This window comes from Corythoichthys intestinalis, chromosome 19 (assembly GCF_030265065.1).
Source record: "Corythoichthys intestinalis isolate RoL2023-P3 chromosome 19, ASM3026506v1, whole genome shotgun sequence".
NCBI classification, from domain to species: domain Eukaryota; kingdom Metazoa; phylum Chordata; class Actinopteri; order Syngnathiformes; family Syngnathidae; genus Corythoichthys; species Corythoichthys intestinalis.
In genome coordinates this window covers 7,924,752-7,948,866 of record NC_080413.1, presented here as the reverse complement: position 1 = coordinate 7,948,866, position 24,115 = coordinate 7,924,752, and the positions used below count along the sequence as shown (strand labels likewise).

The 24,115-nt window shown below is 35.5% G+C and overlaps 1 protein-coding gene across 3 annotated transcripts in view; it reads left to right on the top strand.

Annotated features, from left to right (window-relative positions):
* Window positions 1–2,282: 2,282 nt before the first annotated feature.
* bcl11bb (BCL11 transcription factor B b) overlaps window positions 2,283–24,115 on the top strand; it is a 99,403-nt gene continuing 77,570 nt past the window's right edge. For all 3 annotated transcript variants that reach the window (XM_057822119.1, XM_057822118.1, XM_057822117.1), the window contains exon 1: window positions 2,283–2,815. In XM_057822119.1, coding sequence (XP_057678102.1) covers window positions 2,752–2,815 — 64 coding nt within the window. In that variant the 5' untranslated portion in view covers window positions 2,283–2,751. The remainder of the gene's footprint in view (window positions 2,816–24,115) is intronic.

The window sequence follows — 24,115 nt, the reverse complement described above, 5'->3', positions numbered from 1 at the left end:
TCATATATATACTAGGGCTGTCAAACGATTAAAAATTTTAATCGAGTTAATTACAGCCTAAAAATTAATTAGTCGTAATTAATCCCAATTCAAACCATCTATAAAATATGCCATAGTTTTCTGTAAATTATTGTTGGAATGGCAAGATAAGACACAAGACGGGTATATACATTCAACATACGGTACATAAGTGCTGTATTAGTTTATTATAACAACATTAACATTATTAACATTCTCCTAAAGCGACCCATGGATAGAAAGACTTGTAGTTCTTAAAAGATAAATGTTAGTACAAGTTATATAAGGTTTATATTAAAACCCCTCTTAATGTTTTTGTTTTATTAAAATTTGTAAAATTTTCAATCAAAAAATAAACTAATAGCTCGCCATTTTTGATGTCAATAATTACACCATGCTCACTCATGGTGCTGAGAGCCCTAAAATCAGTTGGACCCAAGCGCCAGCAGAGGGCGCCAAACATAAAAAAACAAGTAACAAGCAGACATAACACTCTGCTGTCATTTTAATCTGTTTGAGCGGGGCATGTGCGTTAATTGCGTCAAATATTTTAATGTATTTAAAAAATTAATTACCGCCCGTTAACGCGATAATTTTGACAGCCCTAATATATACCCTTTTAAACGTTTTTTTTTCTTCTTCAATTTTTCTTTGTTTGGATCGATTATTTATCATCTAACATATCGTAGAAAATGTGACAGTAACAAAAAAATACAATTAAGCGATAGTTCTGAGGTAGATATCCGTGACTTATTTGCAGACGCCATTTTTTTCATTGTGTTGTCATTTGTTTAAAAGTTTAAAATATGCGAGTGAACATTTTTTTAAAGTGTTTTTTTTTTTTTTTTTTTAAACGAAACATTAGACATCAATGAATGATTCTAAGCTAAAAACGACAGACATTTTTAATAATAAATATAATTAATTACCTTCGTTTAATGGCTGGGTTGAAACAAAAGTGGTTGCGCAACGTCTGTAAATGGGGGTTTCCAGTGTAATGTGGAAAAATTTAAAATAGTTCGAGGGCTTAATGCGCCATGAATCTGCTATGGCAGCATATAGACATATTGTTGTGTCAAATACAACAGTTGTTTTGGCTTAAAATACAGCAGTTTCTTTTAAAGAGGAGTGCAAGAGTAGCAACTGCTTTTTCAGTCTTGTCTGTGTTTTCCGTCCGTTGTTTAAAAAAAAAAAAAGAAAAAGAAAAAAAGCAGTCACTCAAAAATTTACTCATTGAGTATTCATTTCAGTGGATACTTTTTTTTTAGTTGTACTTGAGTACATTTTTTTGGATAACTACTTTTACTTGAGTAATATTTAGGGCTGTCAAAATGATCGTGTTAACGGGCGGTAATTCATTTTTTAATCACGTTAAAATATTTGACGCATTTAACGCATATGCCCCGCTCAAACAGATTAAAATGACAGCAGTGTCATGTCCAATTGTTACTTGTGTTTTTTGGTGTTTTTTCGCCCTCTGCTGGCGCTTGGGTGCGACTGATTTTATGGGTTTCAGCGCCATGAGCATTGTGTAATTATTGACATCAACAATGGCGAGCTACTAGTTTATTTTTTCATTGAAAATTTTACAAATTTTATTAAAATGAAACGAGGGGTTTTAATATAAAATTTCTCTAACTTGTACTAACATTTATCTTTTAAGAACTACAAGTCTTTCTATCCATGGTTCGCTTTAACAGAATGTTAATAATGTTAATGCCATCTTGTTGATTTATTGTTATAATAAACAATACTTACAGTACTTGTGTACAGTATGTTGAATGTATATATCTGTCTTGTGGCTTATCTTTCCATTCTAACAATAATTTACAGAAAAATATGGCAAATTTTATAGATGGTTTAAATTGCGATTAATTACGATTAATTAATTTTCAAGCTGTGATTAACTCGATTAAAATTTTTAATCGTTGACAGCCCTAGTAATATTATTTTGAAGTAACGCTACTCTTTCTTGAGTAACATTTTTGGCTACTGTATACCCACCCCTGACGCTTGGGCCATTTTTGTCACTAAATAACAAAAACCCCTTCCACAAGGGTGGGCGTAAACATCCCCAGCCCTTTTTGGCCCCACTTGATCCGGCCCTGCCAGCCACTCTCAACCCCCCCAACACACAAATGGGGTCGTCCTCTTAAACAAGACCCAACAGGGAAAGCAGGAGGAAACATTTGGACTCTCTTGTTGGACAAGGAGGAGGAAGAAGAGGAGGAGGAGGTGTCTTGTCTGCCCGTGCATTCTCTCTCTCTTTCACTCTCTCTCTCTCTCTCTCCATCAGCGAGTCTCCAGCCACAGGAGCCAAGAGTTGCCGTTCCACGCGCCGATGCCAAAACGCACACAAGGAGCCGGTGCCAAAGGGTCATTTTTTTTTAGTGCAGCGAAAACAAGGTGCTCGCAGGGGATCTTAAATTAACACTGACCAGAACGCAGCATCCCAGCGCAGGATTTCCCAGCTTTTTTGTGTGTGGTGCTTTTCTTTTTTTGCAGCTATTGTGGCGCACGCGTCCAGGTGTTTTCTTTTGGACAGCGTGCACACGCGAAACTTGAGCAATTACCGAGGAAAGCGAGCAAATTGATAGAAATAAACATTTGAAGAAAAAAATAAGAGGAGGAGTAAGAGTTCCGTGCACCCGAGAGACACAGCGGACCGACACGACGGTCCGAGCCGACTCCAAGTGCCGTTCACCGGGCGATGCCAGAGTAAATGCCGGGGCGATGTCCCGCCGCAAGCAGGTGAACCCGCAGCACTTGTCGTTGAGCCACCGGGAGACGGCACCAGGTGAGATGCGCTTTTTTGATCGCTCACAAAATTTAAATTTTTTAATTCCACTGGCACGCAAGCAAATTTAAAATCTCCATCTAAAAATCAATCCCAATAAAATCCCAACAGTCCTAAATATAACAATTTCTCACAATTTCTCAGCACTTTTTCCATCTCCATTCCTAAAATTCTAAACATTAAACTATGCAAAACATTTCAGCATTTTTAATACTTGTGCATCGCACGTGCACATCCAACTTGCTTCTTATTGTAATCACACACACCACCGGGCCTCTCACACACACAAACACACACCCCGATCGTGCTCTAAAGTTTGTTTAACCAGACCAAATCATGCATGACGAGATAAGAACTTTTACTCATTTGATTTCTTAAAAGAATTTATCTTGTCACAGCCTTTTTGTGATGACACACACTTATCTATTTGCTGTATGGGAAAAGATTAAAAGTGTCCTATAATCCAAATCCTAATATCAATTTGAACCTTCATCTTCTCCGTGCTGCCAGCTCGATCCAATTTGATAGACGAGGCCTAATCGCACTAATTCAATGCACACCAGCTCATGATGTAATCTGTGGCCAATGTTTTATGTGTGTGTGTGTGTTACAAATTATTGATCCTCATCACTTTGTGAAACAATCGAGAAGCTCTTTCAGGCTATTATGTTAAGTTTGTAATATTATTCCAGCTGTTATTATAATAATCAGCAAGGGACACTGGACATTTTTGCATTATTTTTTAATTAGTCCTCTTGATTGACGTGCAGACAATTAATTTTACAGTGTGACTACCTCAGGGTGTGTGCTATTGTCAAGTGTGTTTCTTTGTGACATTTACCTGACAAAGACAAAAAAAAACTTGGCTGATTTTCATTTGTCTGCTTCAGGGCACTCATTGTGGGGGGGGGGACAAATTTGGCGTTACAGTTAAATATTTCCCACCCCCGCTCGCAGCCATGGGTCACTTAGTTTGACGCCTTTTTTTTTTTTTTTTTTTTTGCATAACACACACACCTGCTTTTGAACTTGATCTACAACGAGGTGTCAAGAAGCGTCTCGCCGATTCGGAGAACAGGATGATCGGCCGTGCGAAATAGAAGGGCCTCAATCTGGTCCTACCTGTTTTTGCACACTACACACACACTTCCACACAGTGTGTGTGCTTAAAAGTCAGCGTGTTTGTCTTGTTTACTCGCGACCATCGCCTGTAAAGATGAGTCAAAGCATTATAAAGAGATGTGCGTGAGAGGCAAAAGCTGCAAATTTAGCTTCAAATGAGCAGTTTGTGTGGGTTGAATCTTGCTTTAGAACTAACAAATGCGATAAGAACATATAAGAAGTGTGTCTTGTGTGTGTGTGTCTAGCGGAAGTCCGAATGTCAACCCCAGCAGGGCGCAAACTTCCATCAAAACATTCAAAATTTGAAGCTTATACACTCTTGGTTAATTTCTTGTATTTTGTATTGATCATCACAACAAAGCAAAATATTGTTAAAAGTTTTTGTGGTTCTGTAAGCAACAATTGTGGCAAAAAAAAAGACGTGAGAAGTGTTGCCGTGTGTGTAACGGAAGTCTGAATGTCACCCCCGACGTGCCAGCCCACCTCAACAATCTGAATTTGGACGACTAGACACACCTCCGGTTTATTTGATGGGTTGCAAGTGTGTGTGTAAGTAAATGAGTGTCATTTATACCGCGGAAGGGAACTCGCAAAACGTTTCACGTGCTTTAAGTCATGCATAAATCATGTAAAGAATCACTATATTTTACAGTGAACACAAGATTTAATACACGTTGAATTGTGTGGGTTTTTTCTTGGAAAGATAAGTTTCTTACCACATCAGGGTAACGTTATTAAGCGTGTAAATCTTGGACGTAGAAGTCATTTTTTAGTCGCGGGTCACGTCGATGTGATGGTTCATTTCTGCAAACCTGCAAAAATGTATGAGCATGATATATTACAATTTGGTGCTGCATGTGAAATCTGATTTAAGGTTTTTTTTGTCAATGCTAGATATTTTGTAAGTCGAGATTGAAATTTTTTGAGCGATGCAAAATTATTGCGAAGCGATATTATCAAAAAAGTGGGTTTATAGCGGGCACATAGCACAAAAGTAACAATATATAGCAAAAACCTGTTATAGTGTTTTAGACAACTGCAGACATAGGAGACTAACAATATGCACAATGTACTGTGCACTGTACTGCACCGCTGCCAAAGTGCACCAATATGTGGAAAATCAGTCAACTATGGCAAGCTAATGTTGACAAATATTCAGAAAAATGTATATAACGAGGCACAGGACTTAAAAAGTTCAACTGGAATAGGGCGAAAATATTACTGTTTAAAATACCACTAATATGCTGATTTGCATGAAAACCAAAGCATACCGAAATAAACTGATGGCTGATTTCAAATTGTATAGAATCAGTTAAAAACACTCATGCGACAGAAAAAGGAGAAAAAAAAATGTTGGTCAGCTTTAATGCAAATACACAAATTAATATTGTACTTTGTTTTAAAATCCAAAGCAAATATTTAGTATATTTAAAAATGAGGGGAAAATGCTAGCAGTATCGCAACATTTTCAAAAGTGACCGAAATTGTATTGCATGTACTGCTTCTCTGCTAAAGGTTGCAGCCCTCGCGACCCGACCCCGGATTAATCGGTAGAAAATGGATGAATGCACATGATTTGCTTTCTCGGGCCAAACAAAATCATCTGGTGGGCCAGGTTTCTCTCCCGGGCCTTGAGTTTGACACCTGTGCTTTAAATTGTCCACTGTTGTTATTGTAAATGAGGTTGCTTAAAATAAAGAAATAAAAAAGTAAAAAAAGTTTACACACCCTAGTTCAAATCCCAGTTTTATGGTGATGAAAAAAAGCAAAAACTTTGAAATTATACCAATGATGTAATTGCATAAGTGTTCACACTGTATAATGTAGTACGGAATGAACCATTATAATGTCAGCACAATTAATAGACTTATAATGAAAGCCAAATAAACTTCAGGTGCTTTATACAGGCTTTTCCTGATATCTCACATTGTTTCACTTAAAGGCTGCTATTGACTGCCATAGACGTCTAAATTATTTGAACTGACAGGGCAAACGTTTTGACCAAAATTGTCACATTTTGGTTCAACTTTCATCAAAATTATTAGTTTATTTCTTTTTTTCCCCCCAATTAAGTCTTTTTTTGGAGTCATTTTTTTTTTTTAGATCTCTATTGTATGTGTTCACCCCCCCCCCCCCCCCAAAAATCATTTTTTGAGGTTTTTTTCCCCCAATATTTTTTATAAAATTTCTAAAGTTTTTTTTGCTATTTAAGTTGCAGTTCATTCATGTTTTAACTACCTTCTTTGCTTGGCATGTTATATGTTTAAAATAAAAAAATAAAAAAATCAGCATTTTTACGGTAAATATTTGGTTCATATTTTTATTTATTTTTCTACATAAAATGATTTTTTAGGGTAATTTTTTTGGGCTCAAAATATTGATAAAAAATTCCTGAGAGTTTATTTTTTGGGCCAAAATTGTGTTTCCCCCCCACCCAGTTCTATTGTTTTTATACGGTGAACTCATTGGCTGCCACTGACAACAATAGACATCCAATCTATTTGAACTGAACTAATCATGTTTCAATGCCATTGACAGCGACAGACGTCCAATGCAATTTGACCTGTGATCCCCCCAAAAAAGTTTTGAATCGACCAAAAAAATCCTTTTTTTTGGTCAAAATATTCATTTTTTTTCCTATTCAAGTTTTGGTTAAATCATTTTTTATGAACTCATTGGCAGCCACTGACAACGATAGATGTCCAATCCACTCGAAGTGAACTGATCATGCTTCAATGACATTAAGGGTGATAGACGTTTAGTTAAAAAAAAATTGGTTCATTTATTTAAGTCTTTTTTTTTTGCTACTCAAATTGCACTTCATGTTTTATTTACCCTTTTTGCTTGTAGTGTTATATCTAAAAAAAAACAAAAAAAACCAGCATTTTAAGGTAAATATTTGTTTCATTTAAAAAAAATATTTTTACAAAAAATAATTAAAAAAAAAAAATTAAATTATTTTTACAAAAAATAATTTTTTTAGGGTATTTTTGGGGGCAAAATATTAGAGAATTTATTTTCTTGAGAATTTACTTTTTTTGTAACGCAAGTTGCACTTCATGTGTTATTTACCTTCTTTGCTTTTCCTGTATCTTAAAAAAAAAAAAAATCAGCATTTTTTTGGGTAAATATTTAGTTCATTTTAATTTTTTATTTTAATTTTTAAAAAATTTATTTTTACAAAAAAAAAAAAAAAAAAAAAAAAAAAAAAAAGATTTTTTTAGGGTAATTTTTTGGTCAAAATATCTCTTGAAGGTTTATTTTCTGGGTCAAAATTGATAGACGTCCAATCCACTCGAATTGAACTTCATTCATTTAAGTCTTTCCAAAATTTTATATGTTAAAGGGCCTTTCTGGGTCAAAATATTTAACAAAAAATATTTTTTGGGGTCAATTTCTTTTATTTACAGGGTTAATTTTTTGTCCAAACAGTGATAAAAAACTTACTTAAGTTGCACTTCGTGTTTGATTTACCTCCTTTGCTTGTCCTGTTATATATTTAAAATAAAGAAGAAAAAAAAAAAATTTTTAGGGTAAGTATTTGGTTCAATTTTAAATTTATTTTTACCCCAAAAAAATATTTTTTTAGGGTAATTTTTTTGGTCAAAATATTGATAAAGGTTTCTTGAGAGTTACTTTTCTGTGTCAAAAGTTTTCTATTGTTTGCCACAGACGACAATCGATTGAACAATCCATTCAAACTGAACTATTCATGTTTCAACGCCATTGACTGTTATAGACGTCGAATCCATTTTGACTTGGAAGGTTGCCCCCGTCAAATTGGATTGGACGTCCATCGCCGTCAATGTCAACCAGTGAATTAAACTTAATTTAACCTTTTTTTTTTTTTTTTTTAAACCTAAAAATATCACAAAAATCAAGCTTTTTCAATCCATATTACAACAACAAAAATCGCCATATTTTTCCGAACCTGCAGTTTTAAACTCGTTTGTCCTTCTCCGGTTAGCGCTGCGAGCTTCATCACGCCCAACTTGTTCTTGAACTCATCTCGGGGACGAAAGCGCGGCAACCTCGCCTCGGGCCCGTTCCAATTTGTGTTTACACTCAGACAACAAAAAAAGGAGGACGGCAAAAAAAACGGTCAAACTTGCCTCACTATGGACTTGAGCTTGTCACTGTGGGCTGTTTCCTTAAGGTGGATGGATCCGGGTATCCGGCGTTGAATCTCCACCTCGGGCTGGAGGAGGGAGACGACATTTGATTAAGTCAACACATAGTGAGCGGTTATTACCGTCATTTTTTTTTCTTAAAGGGAATAACGTGAGTTGAGGTGTCAACTGTCGGTGGGTGTCCGCTTACATTGAATCGCCGCAGGTGGCCGGCCGCTTGCATTCACGCCGTCATCCGAGTCACGCGGTTGATCAGCCCTGAAGGGGCATACATAGGTGCGCGGAACGGGAATGGTGGCATATTTCTGGACAGGTGGAGGCATAACCGCAAATTAGAACGACGTTTATCAAAAAATATGGAATGAGAGGACGTGCGTTCCAAAGTTTGACGTTAGTAGACGTCCAATCCGTTTGAACAGCGAAGGTTGGCAGCGAATGAACGTTCGTTCATTCGCTGCCAACCTTCGCTGTTCAAACGGATTGGACGTCTATCGTCGTCAGTGGGAGGTAGTGAGTCATTCGCGATTATTTATATAGTTGGCTAATTGATTATTTTTGCGATTAGTCGACTCACGTTTCATTTTCATTTCATTTCCGATCATTAATTAACACATCAGGGTAAAAAAACGTCAATATAAATTAGGGCTGTCAAAATTATCGCGTTAACGGGCGGTAATTAATTTTTTAAATTAATCACGTTAAAATATTTGACGCCATTAACGCACATGCCCCGCTCAGACAGATTTAAATGACAGTACAGTGAAATGCCCACATGTTAATTGTGTTTTATGGAGTTTTGCCGCCCTCTGCTGGCGTTTGGGTGCGACTGATTTTATAGGCTTCAGCACCCATAAGCATTGTGTAAGTAATTATTGACATCAACAATGGCGGGCTACTAGTTTATTTTTTGATTGAAATTTTTACAAATTTTATTAGAACGAAAACATTAAGAGGGGTTTTAATATAAAATTTCTATAACTTGGACTAACATTTATCTTTTAAGAACTACAAGTCTTTCTATCCATGGATCGCTTTAACAGAATGTTAATAATGGTAATGCCATCTTGTTGATTTATTGTTATAATAAACAAATACAGTCCCTATGTACCGTATGTTGAATGTATATATCCATCTTATGTCTTATCTTTCCAATCCAACAATAATTTACGGAAAAATATGGCATATTTTATAGATGGTTTGAATTGTGATTAATTGCGATTAATTATAATTAATTTTTAAGCTGTAATTAACTCGATTAAAATTTTTAATCGTTTGACAGCCCTAATATAAATATACCAGAGTAGGGCTGCAGCTATTGATTATTTTAGTCGTCGATTAATCGATGAACTAGTTAGTTGGAATAATCAAGTTTTCGGATAAGGAACCTGAAAAATTAAAATACCTGAGTTGAACCTCAAACAGTATTAAAAAATAAATGAGAATCTATGTACAACAAAAGAACAATTGGCTAACTTACATAGCAAAAGTCTGCTAGCTTAAATGCTATAAAATGCAAATTAAAATTTTTTTTTTTACAATGCTCTTAACTAGAGATGTCCCGATCGATCGGGGCGATCACGTCATTTTCAAAGTATCGGAGTCGGACATGCCTTTTTTAATATATATATATATATATATATATATATATATATATATTTTTTTTTTAATTTTAATTAAATTATTTTCTAATTTTCTTTAACGTTACAGACAAAATGTCTTACACTCATCCAGAGTTTTAAATTTTGGCTTAAAGTGGGGCTGTCAAATTTATCGCATCAACGGCGGTAATAACATTAAAATATTTAACGCAGTTAACGCATGCGCTGCACTACCCACGCACGTGGGTACAAAAGAAAGAAGAAAAAGTACACAAGCTGCACCGCATGCAAACAGATAGGATTGTCTCAGGAGCGATTTGTTCGAGGATTCAAGGTAATTATTATATTTTTCGTACCATGCATGCATTTTGAATGGTAGAAAAAAAAAATCAATGGGAGAAATTAATGCTATGGCATTGGCGTCATCATTCGCAATATTTGTGTAAAATGCATGCTAACTGCCCGTTTTTTTGCTTTTAACCAAGACTCGAGACTGTTGTACGTTCAAATCAATAAAGAATTCAGGGATTTAAGTATTTATTCACAAGAATTTTCACCGGAAAAGCTCTGTTTACATCAGGCGGCCGCTAGCTACATTCACTATCAGGCTAGCATTGTACTTTGACATATCTACGTAAAATAAATGGTAGCTGCACAGTTTTTTTTTGCTTTTAACCAAGAACCAAGACTCTTTTATGTTCATATCAATTAAGAATTCAGGAATTTAAGCATTTATTCACAAGAATTTTCACCGGAAAAGCTCTACATCAGGCGGCCGCTAGCTACATTCACTAACAGACTAAGATCGTACTTCAACATATTTACGTAAAATAAATGCTAAATGCCCGTTTTTTTTGCTTTCAACCAAGAATCGAGACTTTTTTACTTTTATATCAAGAAAGAATTCAGGGATTTAAGCATTTGTTCACAAGAATTTTCAACGTAAAAAGCTCTTTGTGGTGATGAGGCGGCGCCACAGTGGCTTAAAGACTAGCAGCCCATTCGGCATATTTACGTAAAATAAATGCTAAATGCCCGTTTTTTTGCTTTCAACCAAGAATTTGGCTTTTTTACTTTAATATAAAAAAAGAATTCAGAGATTTAAGCATTTGTTCACAAGAATTTTCAACGTAAAAAGCTCTTTGTGGTGATAAGGCGGCGGCACAGTGGCTTAAAGACTAGCAGCACATTCGACATATTTGCGTTAAATAAATGCTAACTGCCCGGTTCTTTGCTCTTTTAACCAATAATCGAATCTGTTTTCCGTCCATATCTATAAAGAATTCAGGGATTTACGCATTTATTCACATGAATTTCCAACGTAAAAAGCTCTTTGTAGTGATATGGGACAGTGGCTTAAAGACTACCAGCACAATCGACATATTTACGTAAAATAAATGCCAACTGCCTTTTTTTTTTTTTTTTTGCTTTTAACCAAGAATCGAGACTGTTTTACGTCCATATCTATAAAGAATTCAGGGATTTAAGCATTTATTCACAATAATTTTCAACATAAAAAGTTCTTTGTGTTTCCACTCGCTCAGCTTTGATGGAGATAGCCCCCCTATTAATTGGCCCCGCGCCCCATCAATATATTATGAAGTCTATGGTTTTAAATTTTAGCTAGTAATCTGCAATGTAACCAAAGATTATGCTATTTTATGTCTAATTTTGATCAATTACAAAAGATAATCAACTACTTTCATCAAGGAATCAAATCAATATGTATCAAATCAAAGAATATTTACTTTTTTTCCCCCTCCCTGTTTTGGTTTTGAATTAAAAACAAAATATACATGGGAAGTAAATGATATATTTAATAAGTGAATTGAATTTTTCTGATTAAAACGAAAGAATATTAACCATTTCAGGGAGCGCTATATAAAAGATGACACTTAGACCTTTAAGCTCTTCATAGGGCAAGTGATCAATTTTTATCATATATAAGAATATATTCTAAATTGTTGAGAACTGTATTTTTTAATTTTCTATAAGTGTCACTGCATGCCACTGACAATGACAGTGATATTCAAACTGGGAAGACTGTTCGTGAATTCTCTTCTTTAAGTGCCACTGACCGCGCTAGACGTCCAATATGACGTCTTGGGCCGTCAATTGCAGCAAATGACTTAAATGAGTGTCCAGTAATGGTGAAAAAAAAAAAGAAGTCGTATACGTTCATGAAAAGTTTGATATAGAGAATGTTGACTTTTTATGGGGGGGGGGATTAAAAATGAACATTTTCGGTCTATGAACCGCCAATTTTTGAACACTGCAGTTTAAATAAAGTCCATTGTGTCTTATTCGGGGATTTTTAAAGTCAAATGAAATGCATGTCTTTTAGTGTAAATAAATCTGCTGCTTACAGTTCATAACATTTTATAGTCCAAAAATTGCAGTAAATTAAAAACAAAACAAAACAAAACAAAAATTTAACGTCTAAAACGGTGGTGCTCATACTTTTTGGCTCCAAGAGCTACTTTTTAAGGAGACAACCCGCGATCTACCTTAACAGCAAAAAGTTGCTCACACAACAAATGTACGGCGGAAAACACTCAGGTGACTTGAAGTTCGCCTCTGAGACCCCCAATTTGGCCAAATTTCAAAATTGTCCTAGATGCATGTGTGATACATCATTGGAAAGCTTAAAATCTCAATTTTCTGGGGGAAGAAAAATTTTGAACAGGAGGGCATTTAAAAAAAAAAAAAAAAAAAAAAAAAAGGAAAACCCCGAAACCAAAACTCGAGGTGACAGCATGAGAGAGCATAATTAAAGACACCATGATTTTAACGAGATATTATCTGGTAGTTACCTTGTTGTCCAAACACGCAAGTCTCACCGAGTGTCAAGACACATCTGTGATTGGCCACAGCAGGACTTTTTGGGAATTTTATTGGTGAAACACGGTAATATAACAAGGGTCGCAGTGCAGAAATCGCAGACATCAAGGAGTGGTCGAGATTTTCTTTTTCAAATATTTACCTTTTTAAACTTTTTTTTCTCAATTTTTCTTTGTTTGGATCAAATATTCATTATATATATTATATATATCGGGGGGAAAAAGCGACAGTAACAAAAAAAATACAATTAAGCTATACTTATGAGGTAGAGATCCGTGATCTACATTTCCAAAATAAATATAATTACTTAACTTGTTTTTATCACTGACTTGAAACAAAAGCGGTTGTGCGGTGTCTGTAAACGGGAGTCCCCAGGGTAAAACGGACAAATAAAAATAGTTCGGAGGCTTAATGCGTCATGAAACTGCTATGGCAGCATATAGACATATTGTTCCATCAAACACAACAGTTCTTTTGGCTTAAAATACAGCAGTCTATTTTAAAGAGTGGTGCAAGAATAGAAACTGCTTTTTCAGCCTTGTCTGTGTTCCCGCCATTTATATATTTTTTTGATCTCGCAAGCTACCCACACTAGGGTTGCAATCTACTGGACAATCGCGATCAACGTAATGGCCACCCCTGGTCTAAAACATCCCTAAATAACTAATCACCTATCAACATAGTTATCAGTTTTGATCATTTTACTGTAATATCAATTACTTGTGGATGCACTTGTCCCAACTAATGAGTTTTCAAGTTCCAAGCAGTTAATTTTATTACTTTTTTTAATTTGAGGAAGAACAGAAGTAGCACAACGCATAAATTGTCATCATAATCTTGACAGATTAAGGAGTCTGTTTTCATATTTTAGTATGATGTTATCATTGTTAGCAACTGTTAGGAATACAATAATTATGTCCAGCTATTCATATTGACCTATGAATGTGTAACTCACTTTTTCGCTCCTCACATGAAGCTCTTTATGAAGCTCCTAAAATCACTCCAACTGAGCTTCTACAAGCCACAAGATAGCACCACTTAATGCCACTCTAACCTAACCCAAAATGAATTGGACGTCTATTGCCGTCAATGACAGCTAATGCGTTAGCAGATATACTAATTGGAGATTTGGTTTAAACAAACTACCGTCAGTTTCATGCTGCGCTATTACTTCTTCTTTCATCCTACAATAATACTATTAGGCTAATAGCAATATCGCTCCTAGTCTTTAGTTTCTCGGATAGAGCTGAGAAAAAGATAGCTTCAATGTGCAAAACAGTTTATGCGGTGTGAGAAAAAGCCTTATAGAAAGAAAAACTGGGGTTGGTTTACACAGCATTCCGAGTGATAAAGCACTAAGTAGAATACTGGATTTCAACTAAGCCTACTAAAAATATGAAAGTGCCCAATATAAAGCATGAATTTGAAAATTTTCTTGGATGAAGATACTTACATTATGGATGAAAAAGAAACAGAATGGGTTAAACGTTGCGGGTAATGTTCAGTCAATTGTAAGAGCCAATGCTTTATGATATTTTTTTTTTTAAAAATGTTTTTTTTAGCTTTAACACAACAAAGTATATTTTTAGAATTGTGAAAATGTGGAGATGCATATTTAAAAAATATGCCAAAAAATCTTAAAAAAACCCCCCAAAAAACAAAGAAAAAAACATGAATTAAAAAAAAAAAAAAGTTTTTTAAAGTATACTCAAGAAAGGACCAGAGGAATACTGATTTAAAAAATTTGGATTAAAAAATGATATAGAAAAAATAAATTTATGTTTAAAAAAACATGGCCCAAAAAAATTAAATAAATAACAATAATAATAACAAAATTTTAAATTTTAGATAAAAAAAGATATCTCTATATATTTAAAGATAAAAAGATCTATCTATCTATCTATCTATCTATCTATCTATCTATCTATCTATCTATCTATCTATCTATCTATCTATACTCAAAAAAGGACCAGAGGAATACTGATTTTTAAAATTTGGATTAAAAAAAATATACCAAAAATCCATTTATGTTTAAAAAATATGACAAAAAATAGATAACATTTTGAATTTTAGATTAATTTTTAAAAAAGTTATCTATATTATATATACGTATATTTAAAGATAATAGATAGATAGAAATGTATCCATCTATCTATATTCAAAAATGGACCAGAGGAATAAAGTGATTTTTAAAATTTGGATTAAAAAAATATACAAAAAATGCTTTAATGTTTAAAAAAATATGCCAAATAATGTTAAAAAAAATAAAAATAACAAAATAACATTTAAAATTTTAGATAAATAAAAAAAAAACATTAAATATATTTATGCATATATTTAAAGATAAATGAATAGAAATCAGAAATCAAAGCAAAATCTGTGTTTTGGATGAAAACAAGGAACAATACTAGAAAAAGAAAAGCAGATACATCTTTAAAAATTTGCAAAATATCCAAATTTAAGTTTTCTTGTGAGCCATCAGTTGTTGTTTTTTTTGTTTGTTTTTTTTTTTTAAAAAGCTGCAATTAAAAAAAAAAACTTTTGGATCAAGTTTAGAAAACAAACAAACCATTTAGTCAATATTCCAATGTTTTTCATTGACTGCGTGAAGTTCGCGGGAAAAAATTTGACCAAATTCAAAATGCTTTTAACTAGATTCAATCCAAAAATTAGATTTCAATTCTGATTTTATAAACACTATATAGTCATTTAAAAAAATATTTCGTGAACTACCCAACAAGGAGTAAACCATTTTTGTTCCAGTGACCCAAATTTCAACTTTTAGCAAGCATCACAACATCATTATGCAAAAGCGATACCGCCAATATGTAACCCTTACATATTGCAGACTTTTTCTTCCCTTCCCTGCATAAAATGTGTGAACTTGAGTGTTAGCTGCTTGACAAATGGCGTCATGTATAGCGGATGCGCCTTTCCCTGATCTGATCTGCATGACACTTTTCCCCCTTTCTTTATTTGCACCATATGGCTACACTCGCGCACACACAGCAAACTGTGTGTAAGTAAGCAGACGACGAGCTCGCAGGCGTTGATTGGCTCCCGATTGGCTGTCGGCCATTTCACTTTGTTCCTTCATTTTGCTTGAATATTTTAGCGGCGTCAGCCGAGCAGATCTGATGAATTTTGTACGCCGCGCTCGCTCACTCGCTATCTTATCGCGGAAAAGTTTGTCAAACGCCGACGCCGATCTTTCCGCGTCACGCCTGGCGTCTCCTCGCGACGGGGATCGGCGGCCGAGCCCTCGACGATCCCCTTTGCCGTTCCCCGCGGAGGCGGCGGAAGCTAAAGCGAGGCCGCTTGTCGTTTGAATTTTTGATTGCCGCCATCTGCGATGTCGTCGCCGTTGTCGTTTATTCCCGACGGGAGCCGCAATCACCCGCACGAAACCCCCCACCACCCCACTTCCACCAGGCGCCCCCTCTACTTTGCAACACCACCGCCCCTGGGGGTACTCTTGTATGTTTTCTTTTCGGTTTTTAAGATGGGGGGGGGAAGCAAACAAAGACATTAAGGAGGAGGTGAGCATTCATGAACATTTTCTGTATATATACACATATATATACATATACATATTTACATATATATTATGTGTTCAGGTGTGAGTGTGTGGGTCTGTGTGTGTGTGTATGAGTGGATGAAAGCATTAAAAAAGCAAAACACTAAAAGCTTACAATCTTAGAGCACAAAAATAACAGCGCACACACAAGCACACCATCACACACCGACAAGAAGAAACATGCAAAAAATTAAATAAATAAAAATCTGGATTAAATAAGGAAAGAAAAAAAAAAAAAAGAAACAGATGAACAAAAAAAAACAAGTAGTAATCTTGGGGAAAAATAAAATAAAATAAAAACAAAGAAAACAAGTAGTAATCTTGGGGAAAAATAAAATAAAATAAAATAATAAAAATACTAAAAAAAAAAAGGCCCAAAAAAATAGGGACAGAATTCAAGTTTTGGATTAAATATTGAAAGAAAAAAAACACCAAGAAGACAAAAACAAGTAAAAATCTTTAGGGAAAAAAATGAGGATATCATAAAAATAATAAATGATAATATAAAAATAAAGTAATAAAAAACAGGAATGAAGAAAAAAGGCACAATAAAAAGGAAAGGGACAGAATTCAAGTTTTGGATTAAATAATAAAAGAAAAAAAATGACACATGAAGAAGAAAAAAAACAAGCAAAAATCTTGGGGGAAAAAAATAAAAAATAAAAATGAAATAATAAAAACCCAAAATAAAGAAAAAAGAGAAAAAAAAAAAAAAAAAAAAGGAGAGGGACAGAATTCAAGTTTTGGATTAAATAACGAAAGAAAAAAAACATTCAAGCACATATTCAAAGAAAAAATCCTGAAAATACAACTCAGCCAGAGTCCCAAAGTTAAAAATATATAAACAAATAATACAAAAGTTAAAAAAAAAAAAAAAAAAAAAAAAAAAAAAAAAAAATATATATATATATATATATATATATATAAATAAAATTGGAAAAAAGCACATATATAAAAAAACAGACAAAAGGCAAAAAAGTGACATTTAAGAAACTCAATAATAATAATAAAAATCTAAACAAAGAACGTGCCATAATTTGATGTGCTTCATGTGGGGAGGACAAACAACAACAACTACAAATTAATTTGAACTCATTAGATGTCAAATAATAGATACAAACGTCAAAAAAGTCATAAAACAACAACTATATTTGCTGCTAACACTATGTATTTGATAAACACAACCCCCCAACTTCAACCCCCTGGAGGTGTACTTGTCTTTTTTTTTTTTAGCCCGGAAAACACAAACAAAGACAAGGGGGGTGGGGGGGGCTAAATTCCCTTTCCTTAAAATTCCACTGCGCCCCCCTCCCAGCCAGGCATCGTTTATATCAGCTGGGCAGCCATCATTAGGCTTTTTATGGCATTTATTAAAGGCCGCGGATGTAAGCTTGCAAAACGCCCCCTCCAGCTCGCTTTGAACAACCTCCGCCGCAACGCAAATGACGCTCCTGTAACAAAGCCAGGCTTTAAATGAGCTTGAGATTCGGAAATTTATTAACTAATTCGCTGCCGTTGACAGCAATGCATGTCCAATCCATTTAAACTGGGAGGCTCGGCCAGTTAGAATGGATTAAACATGTTATGTCAATGTTAGCCGACGAGTGAAAAGCAGTAGTGGCACCAATTGCAGATAGGGGGCGATCTAAGGCTGCTTGACTTCATCTTGTGTGTACGTGCGAGAGTGAGTTAGCGCAGGCCAAGCAGCTTGAGTTTCACGGCTCAACCGCGTGTTTGACAGGCTCTCACGCCGCTGCAGAGCATCTTTCCATTTTTACACCCTTGTGTGCGCGCACCAGCCGTCCCCTTCCACGCGTGATCGCTTCTTGTATGTGCGCTTCCCCACAGGTGAATAAATACTAACTACTAGTTAGTACTGTGCGATATGGAAATAAATATGACATAAGTCATTTATAACACAACATACAACGATTATGACAACTGCCCCTCCCACTCGCTTTATTTTTGGATTGATATTAAACGGGCCTGCCACGAATGTTAAATGTATCAAGTTGTGCTGCAACCCAAAAACTATGAAGAATCAGGACAGTATGACATACATTTTTGCTCAAATGTAAAGATATCTTGTGATTTACTAAGACTTGTGGCTAGTGGATTTGGCTTTTAGGACTGCTGTATATCAAGTAAGCATATCATTAAAATAAAAAGTAAAATTTTCCTTTTATTTTTTCAATGGCATTTCTACGGCGCGCGGCCTGGCCAAAACCGTTTGACCCATCGACACTATTCTTACATCAAAACGACCATAATTCTCGCACGATGCGACCTCTTCTTTAACACCCCAAAAATTACCATTCGCTCAAAGGTTTTTTTTAATAATAAAAAAAAAAAAATCAAAACACTAGTTTTTAGCCAAATCAAATCATTTACCATAGACTTCATAATGTATTGACATGACACATTCCCCATTCACTGCGTCACGCCTTCCCGAAGAGGGCCATCCAACACTCCGCTTTATTTATTAGCAGTCGGTCACAAGCAGCAATCTAACGCCAGATTTAGGTTGAAAAAGTACACAAGCTGTACCAAGGATTGTCTCAGGAGTGATTTGTTCGAGGATTCATTGGAATTATTATATTTTTTGTACCATGTATGCATTTTGAAATGTTGTGAAAAAATTGGAGAAATTAGCCGCTACTGCACTGGCACTTCGCAATATTTACGTAAAATAAATGCTACCTGCACGTTTTTTTTTTTTCTTTTTTGCTTCTAACCAAGAATCGAGACTGTTTTACGTCCACATCTATAAAGAATTCAGGGATTTAAGTATTTATTCACCAGAATTTTCAACATAAAAAGGTCTTTGTTTACATATGGCGGCCGCTAATTCCCTTAGTGATTAGCCTTATAATTCGCAATATTTACGTAAAATAAATGCTAACTGCATGTTTTTTTTTGCTTTTAACCAAGAATCGAGACTGTTTTACGTCCACATCTATAAAGAATTCAGGGATTTAAGCATTTATTCACAAGAATTTTCAATGCAAAAAGCTCTTTGTCTACATATGGCGGCCGCTAATTTCCTTACTGACTAGCCTCATAGTTCGCAATATTTACGCAAAATAAATGCTACCTGCACGTTTTTTTTTCTTTTAACCAACAATCGAGACCGTTTTACGTACATATCTATAAAGAATTAAGGGATCTAAGCATTTATTCACAATAATTTTCAACAGAAAAAGCTCTGTGTTTCCACTCGGCCAGCTTTGTTGGAGATAAGCCCCCTATGAATCGGCCCCGCACCCTGTGTCCCATCAATTTAAGTCTGCGTTATGCATTTACACATAAAAAAATCCAAGATACTGAAGCGCACCAGGCACCATTACTTTTCTTGCAGCAAAAACATATGGTCCCGCCAAAATTAACCAAAAACTTTCCCATTCATTTCCACTGGCCCGATTCTCCATTCCATTGACAGGAAGTGACCCTGAAACACCCTGAAATGCCACTGCTCCTTTGGGGGAGACAGTAAACCTCTGCTGCCACCCGCTGTCAACACTGTTGTTGTCCAACATGCCTCCTAGCATGCATTGCAGCACTACAGACCGAGAACTCTGAAATGCTCCAAAATGAACAGAAATTGACCCGATATACCAACCATCACAGTTAAGCTACCTTCGTAATTTATCCAGAATTGGAATTTTCTAATTGTTAATAAATTAATCAATATTGATACAGAAACGAATTGTGCCATCTGTGTGGAGTAAATGTGTTACTATTTTCAATTGTTTTACATGCGTTACTCACATGCAGTTGGCAGGGGAGCCAATTGGCTAACTATTGAGTGCAAATAGGGCCATCTTGAGGCTGATTTATCCAGAATTGGAATTTTCTAATTGTTAATAAATTAATCAATATTGATACAGAAACGAATTGTGCCATCTGTGTGGAGTAAATGTGTTACTATTTTCAATTGTTTTACATGCGTTACTCACATGCAGTTGGCAGGGGAGCCAATTGGCTAACTATTGAGTGCAAATAGGGCCATCTTGAGGCTGATTAGTGGTACTACTATGGCTTATGGAATCCCAAAACGTAGCAAAATGGGTGCCATATGTCAGCCATGATGTGCATTGCACAGGTCTATTTATGGCAATAATGACGATAGAAAAGTTAATTGAAAGTTATGTATCGTCGTATCATACAGCACTACTACTCGTATGGTGCTTCTTTAACCTATAAACCTGACTTTGCTCTGACTTTGAAGTAAAAATTTCAGATTGGAGCACTGTTTACAATGTAAAATTCACGTGTGTATATTCTTTATCCTCTGAGAAAAATGACTAACTATACAGTAGATGACTAAATCACTTACAATAGTTGTAAAACACTTCCACATTGGTATCTTCATGATGATTTAAGATATTTGACGAGTGTCATGGAATTAATTAAACCCCTAAGCAATTTTAGTAATGAAAGCGGGAAACTGTCGCGTGCGGTGAAGGTTATGAAAATTGGTATTTGTATATATCAGACAGTAAAATTTTACTTTTGTACTTGAGTACATTTCATTAGAGGAGGTTAATCAAAGACAACGCCAGCGTACTTTACTCAGGCTGCTGCAAATTTGTAACCTTGTATGTTTTCACATTTTATTCATGTCGTTACTCCTAACAAAGACGACTCTCGAAGTGCTTCACAAGGTAAAAACACAGAATCGCAAACATTTTGCAGTTATTAATAAATAAAACAACCAGAACTACTCGGGCGTTTAGAGGCACGATTAGCATTTTACTGGATCACATTTGGGATTGCGTATTTAAAAAAAAAAAAAAAAGTATAACTGCTGTAATAACACTTTTAAGGCCACTTGTTTTACTTATTGGCTGCCATTGACACTGCGAAATGTCCAATACATTTTGAATGGGTGGGGGGAACGAACGTCCATCACCCTTGCATTGTGGCTTACAGACCAAATATATTCCCAAAACTAGAAAGCTGACCTTTAGTATTTTTCATATTTTTAGTAATTACATGTTTATAAGAGAATAAAGTATATTGAGAAAGCGGTACACAAATATACTGCACAATGTCTGTCAGTGTTTATTTCCGCGACGTGTTTACAGAGATTAACAGCGCCCGGCACCCAAATTGATAAATGTAACATCATGTGTTAAATATGAATCAATAATAATGGCTAAAGATGTAGATTATGAAATCAAATTACTGTATTTTGTGGACTATAAGGCACACCTGACTATAAACCGCCACCCACCAAATTTGACACAGAAACGGCATTTGTTCATAGGTAATCCGCACTGGACTATAAGTCACAGCTCTCCTCACTGTATTATGGGATATTTACACAAAAAAGATATTAACTGGTACTAAATGAACCACCATGAGCAAAAAGCTTCACTTGGCCATCACTGCTCCCTTGGGCGAGACATTGAACCTCTGCTGTCACCCGCTGTCAACACTGTTCTCGTCCAACATGCCTCCTAGCATGCATTGCAGCGCTAAATAACAATCAAAATCCACAGTCTTTGCAAATTATTTCTTCAGTTACTGTTCTTGTTGTTTCATTAATTGCAAGTTATGATATTTGATAACACTTTATTTGACAGTAGCACCATAAGACTGTCATTAGACAATCATAATTTTGACATGACACAGTCATGAGCATTCATGAATGCTTATAACAGATACCATCTAGTTTCATCCGGCATATTATCTCACTTTTGAATGGATGCAAAAGATCTGAGCTGGACATATATGGAGTTAGCGACATAATTTGCCGGATGACACTTAATGACATCTATCATAAGCCAGAGGTTGCGCTAGACATTTTCGTTGTCTGTCATTTTGACTGACAGGGTCATAAAAATCCGGTCAGTCTATTTTTACCCGTCACGTAAATTTTTAAAATGATAATGATGACATATTCAATAGTATTTAGTTTTCATTCATTTTTAATTAATATTGTAACGCTTGCTTGGTGGCGAAAAATTAGACATGGAAGTCGTGGTATTCTTCTCCCTTTTTACTCTGCTTACCGCCAACAACTCCGCCCCCAAAGAAAAGGAGGCAACGATATAGACCCCAATCACCAACGTCACACAATGATCTTAATTGGGGTTTCAGCCCAAAATCTTCTAAATATATATTAAATGCATCTTACCAGATATAAAAAGACTACTACATAGTCTGTGGTGATCGTTTGGTGCCCAGATTTCTTGTCGAATTACAGCAGTCCATCTCGCTCTCATCTTCGGGTCTCTCAGAATACGGTAGAACTTCAAGTCTCTCTGTCTATCTTCTCTGTTACAGCAACCAACCGCCACACACGCCTTCACCATTTTGATTATTAATATTAACGAGCAGAAAAACACGCCGTAATAGGAGGCATGTACGTAGCGGTAATGTATAAACATGACGGGCTGACACACAATATGGCGGCTCCGGTCAGGGGGGGCGGAGTTGTGACGTCGTGATTGGGGTCTATACACAGGCGGCAATCTTGTCCATCAATTGGATGACGCGCTGGCACACCGGGTGCACCAATAAGAACCTCGCGTTGATGTGTCAATCACGGTGCCGCCGCCAGACCCCGGTTACGCTACAATATTTTGACAGAATAGCCAACGACGTCATGCATTAAGAGAGACAATAGCTAATTAATATGCTAACTCGCCACCCTGTGGTCTGGGGTGTGAATTGCAACCTGTCAAAATGACTGACGGACTTCAGTTTTTTCCGTCACCATTTTAAAAAAACGGTCAACGACGGAAAATTTCCGGTTAACGCGACCCCTGTCATAAGCATTCATTTATGCCCATGATAGTGTAATGTCATAATTATGACGGTCCTATGGCAGTCTTATGATGCCGCTGTCAAATAAAGTGTTGCCTATTAAGCCAAATAAATCAACAAATAATCCGTACTGGGCTATAAAACGCAAGATTCGAAATGAGGGGAAAAAGTAGCGTCTTATAGTCTGAAAATTACGATATTCATGTTCATAGGAGAATAAAACACATTGAGAAAGGTACACAAATATATTGCACAATGTCTGTCAGTGTTTACTTCCGCAAAGTGTTTAGCAGAGATTAACAGCGCCCCCACCCAAATTTACAAATGTAATTTATCGTGTTAAATATGAATCAACAATCATGGCTAAAGATGTAGATTATGAATTCAAATGACATCCGCTGCCTTTCTGTTCGTGTAAAAAAAGCACAATTCAAGACGATTGAAACATTTAATAATCTTAGAAAAACTAGTGTGAGCTGAAATACCCGTTTTCATTCTTCTTTAGTCAAATTGAACATGTGTCAAACAAATACAGTATTTTTCAGACTATAAGTCGCGCAAGCTAAAGAATGCACGATGAAAAGAAAAAAATACATAGCCAACTCTATCAGTAGCATTTTTGTGGGGCAATTTTTTAATGATCAGAAACCACGAACAAACATATGTTAAAGTAATAATGGTAAAATGGAGAACAACAGGCTAAATAGGCATCTGTTAACGTAACATATTAAGAGCTAAACAATGAAAATAGTGCTACTTATAGTCGGGAACATATGGTAGTTAAAAAAACAATAGATCAGCAATTGTAATTGCACACAAAACATAAAACTACTGTAATACAGTAATAGGTGTACAGATACTTTTGTGTTTAAGCGCCATATTTAATTTTTTAAATGGATAGATGGCATAGGTATATAACAAATATACTGTACCAATTTTTATATGTATATACATAAAACAGTTTACAGTGGTACCTTGATATACAATCCTTTCAACATCCGATTTAAATTTGACTCGTCATTAGTCTCGACATATGACGACATGCTGGAAATACGACGATTTATGACAGTGTCGCAATCTCATTGTTTTCCCCCGAAGACGGACGCACGGCGGATTTTCTTGTGAGAGAAATCAACATGGGTTCCAATTGAAAATTAAGATGTAAATGATAGAAAAATACAAGCATGGTATGCATGTGAAAGAACGACAATATGTCCAGTCTCTACACTGCAAATCTATAACGTCTTATAGAGACTGT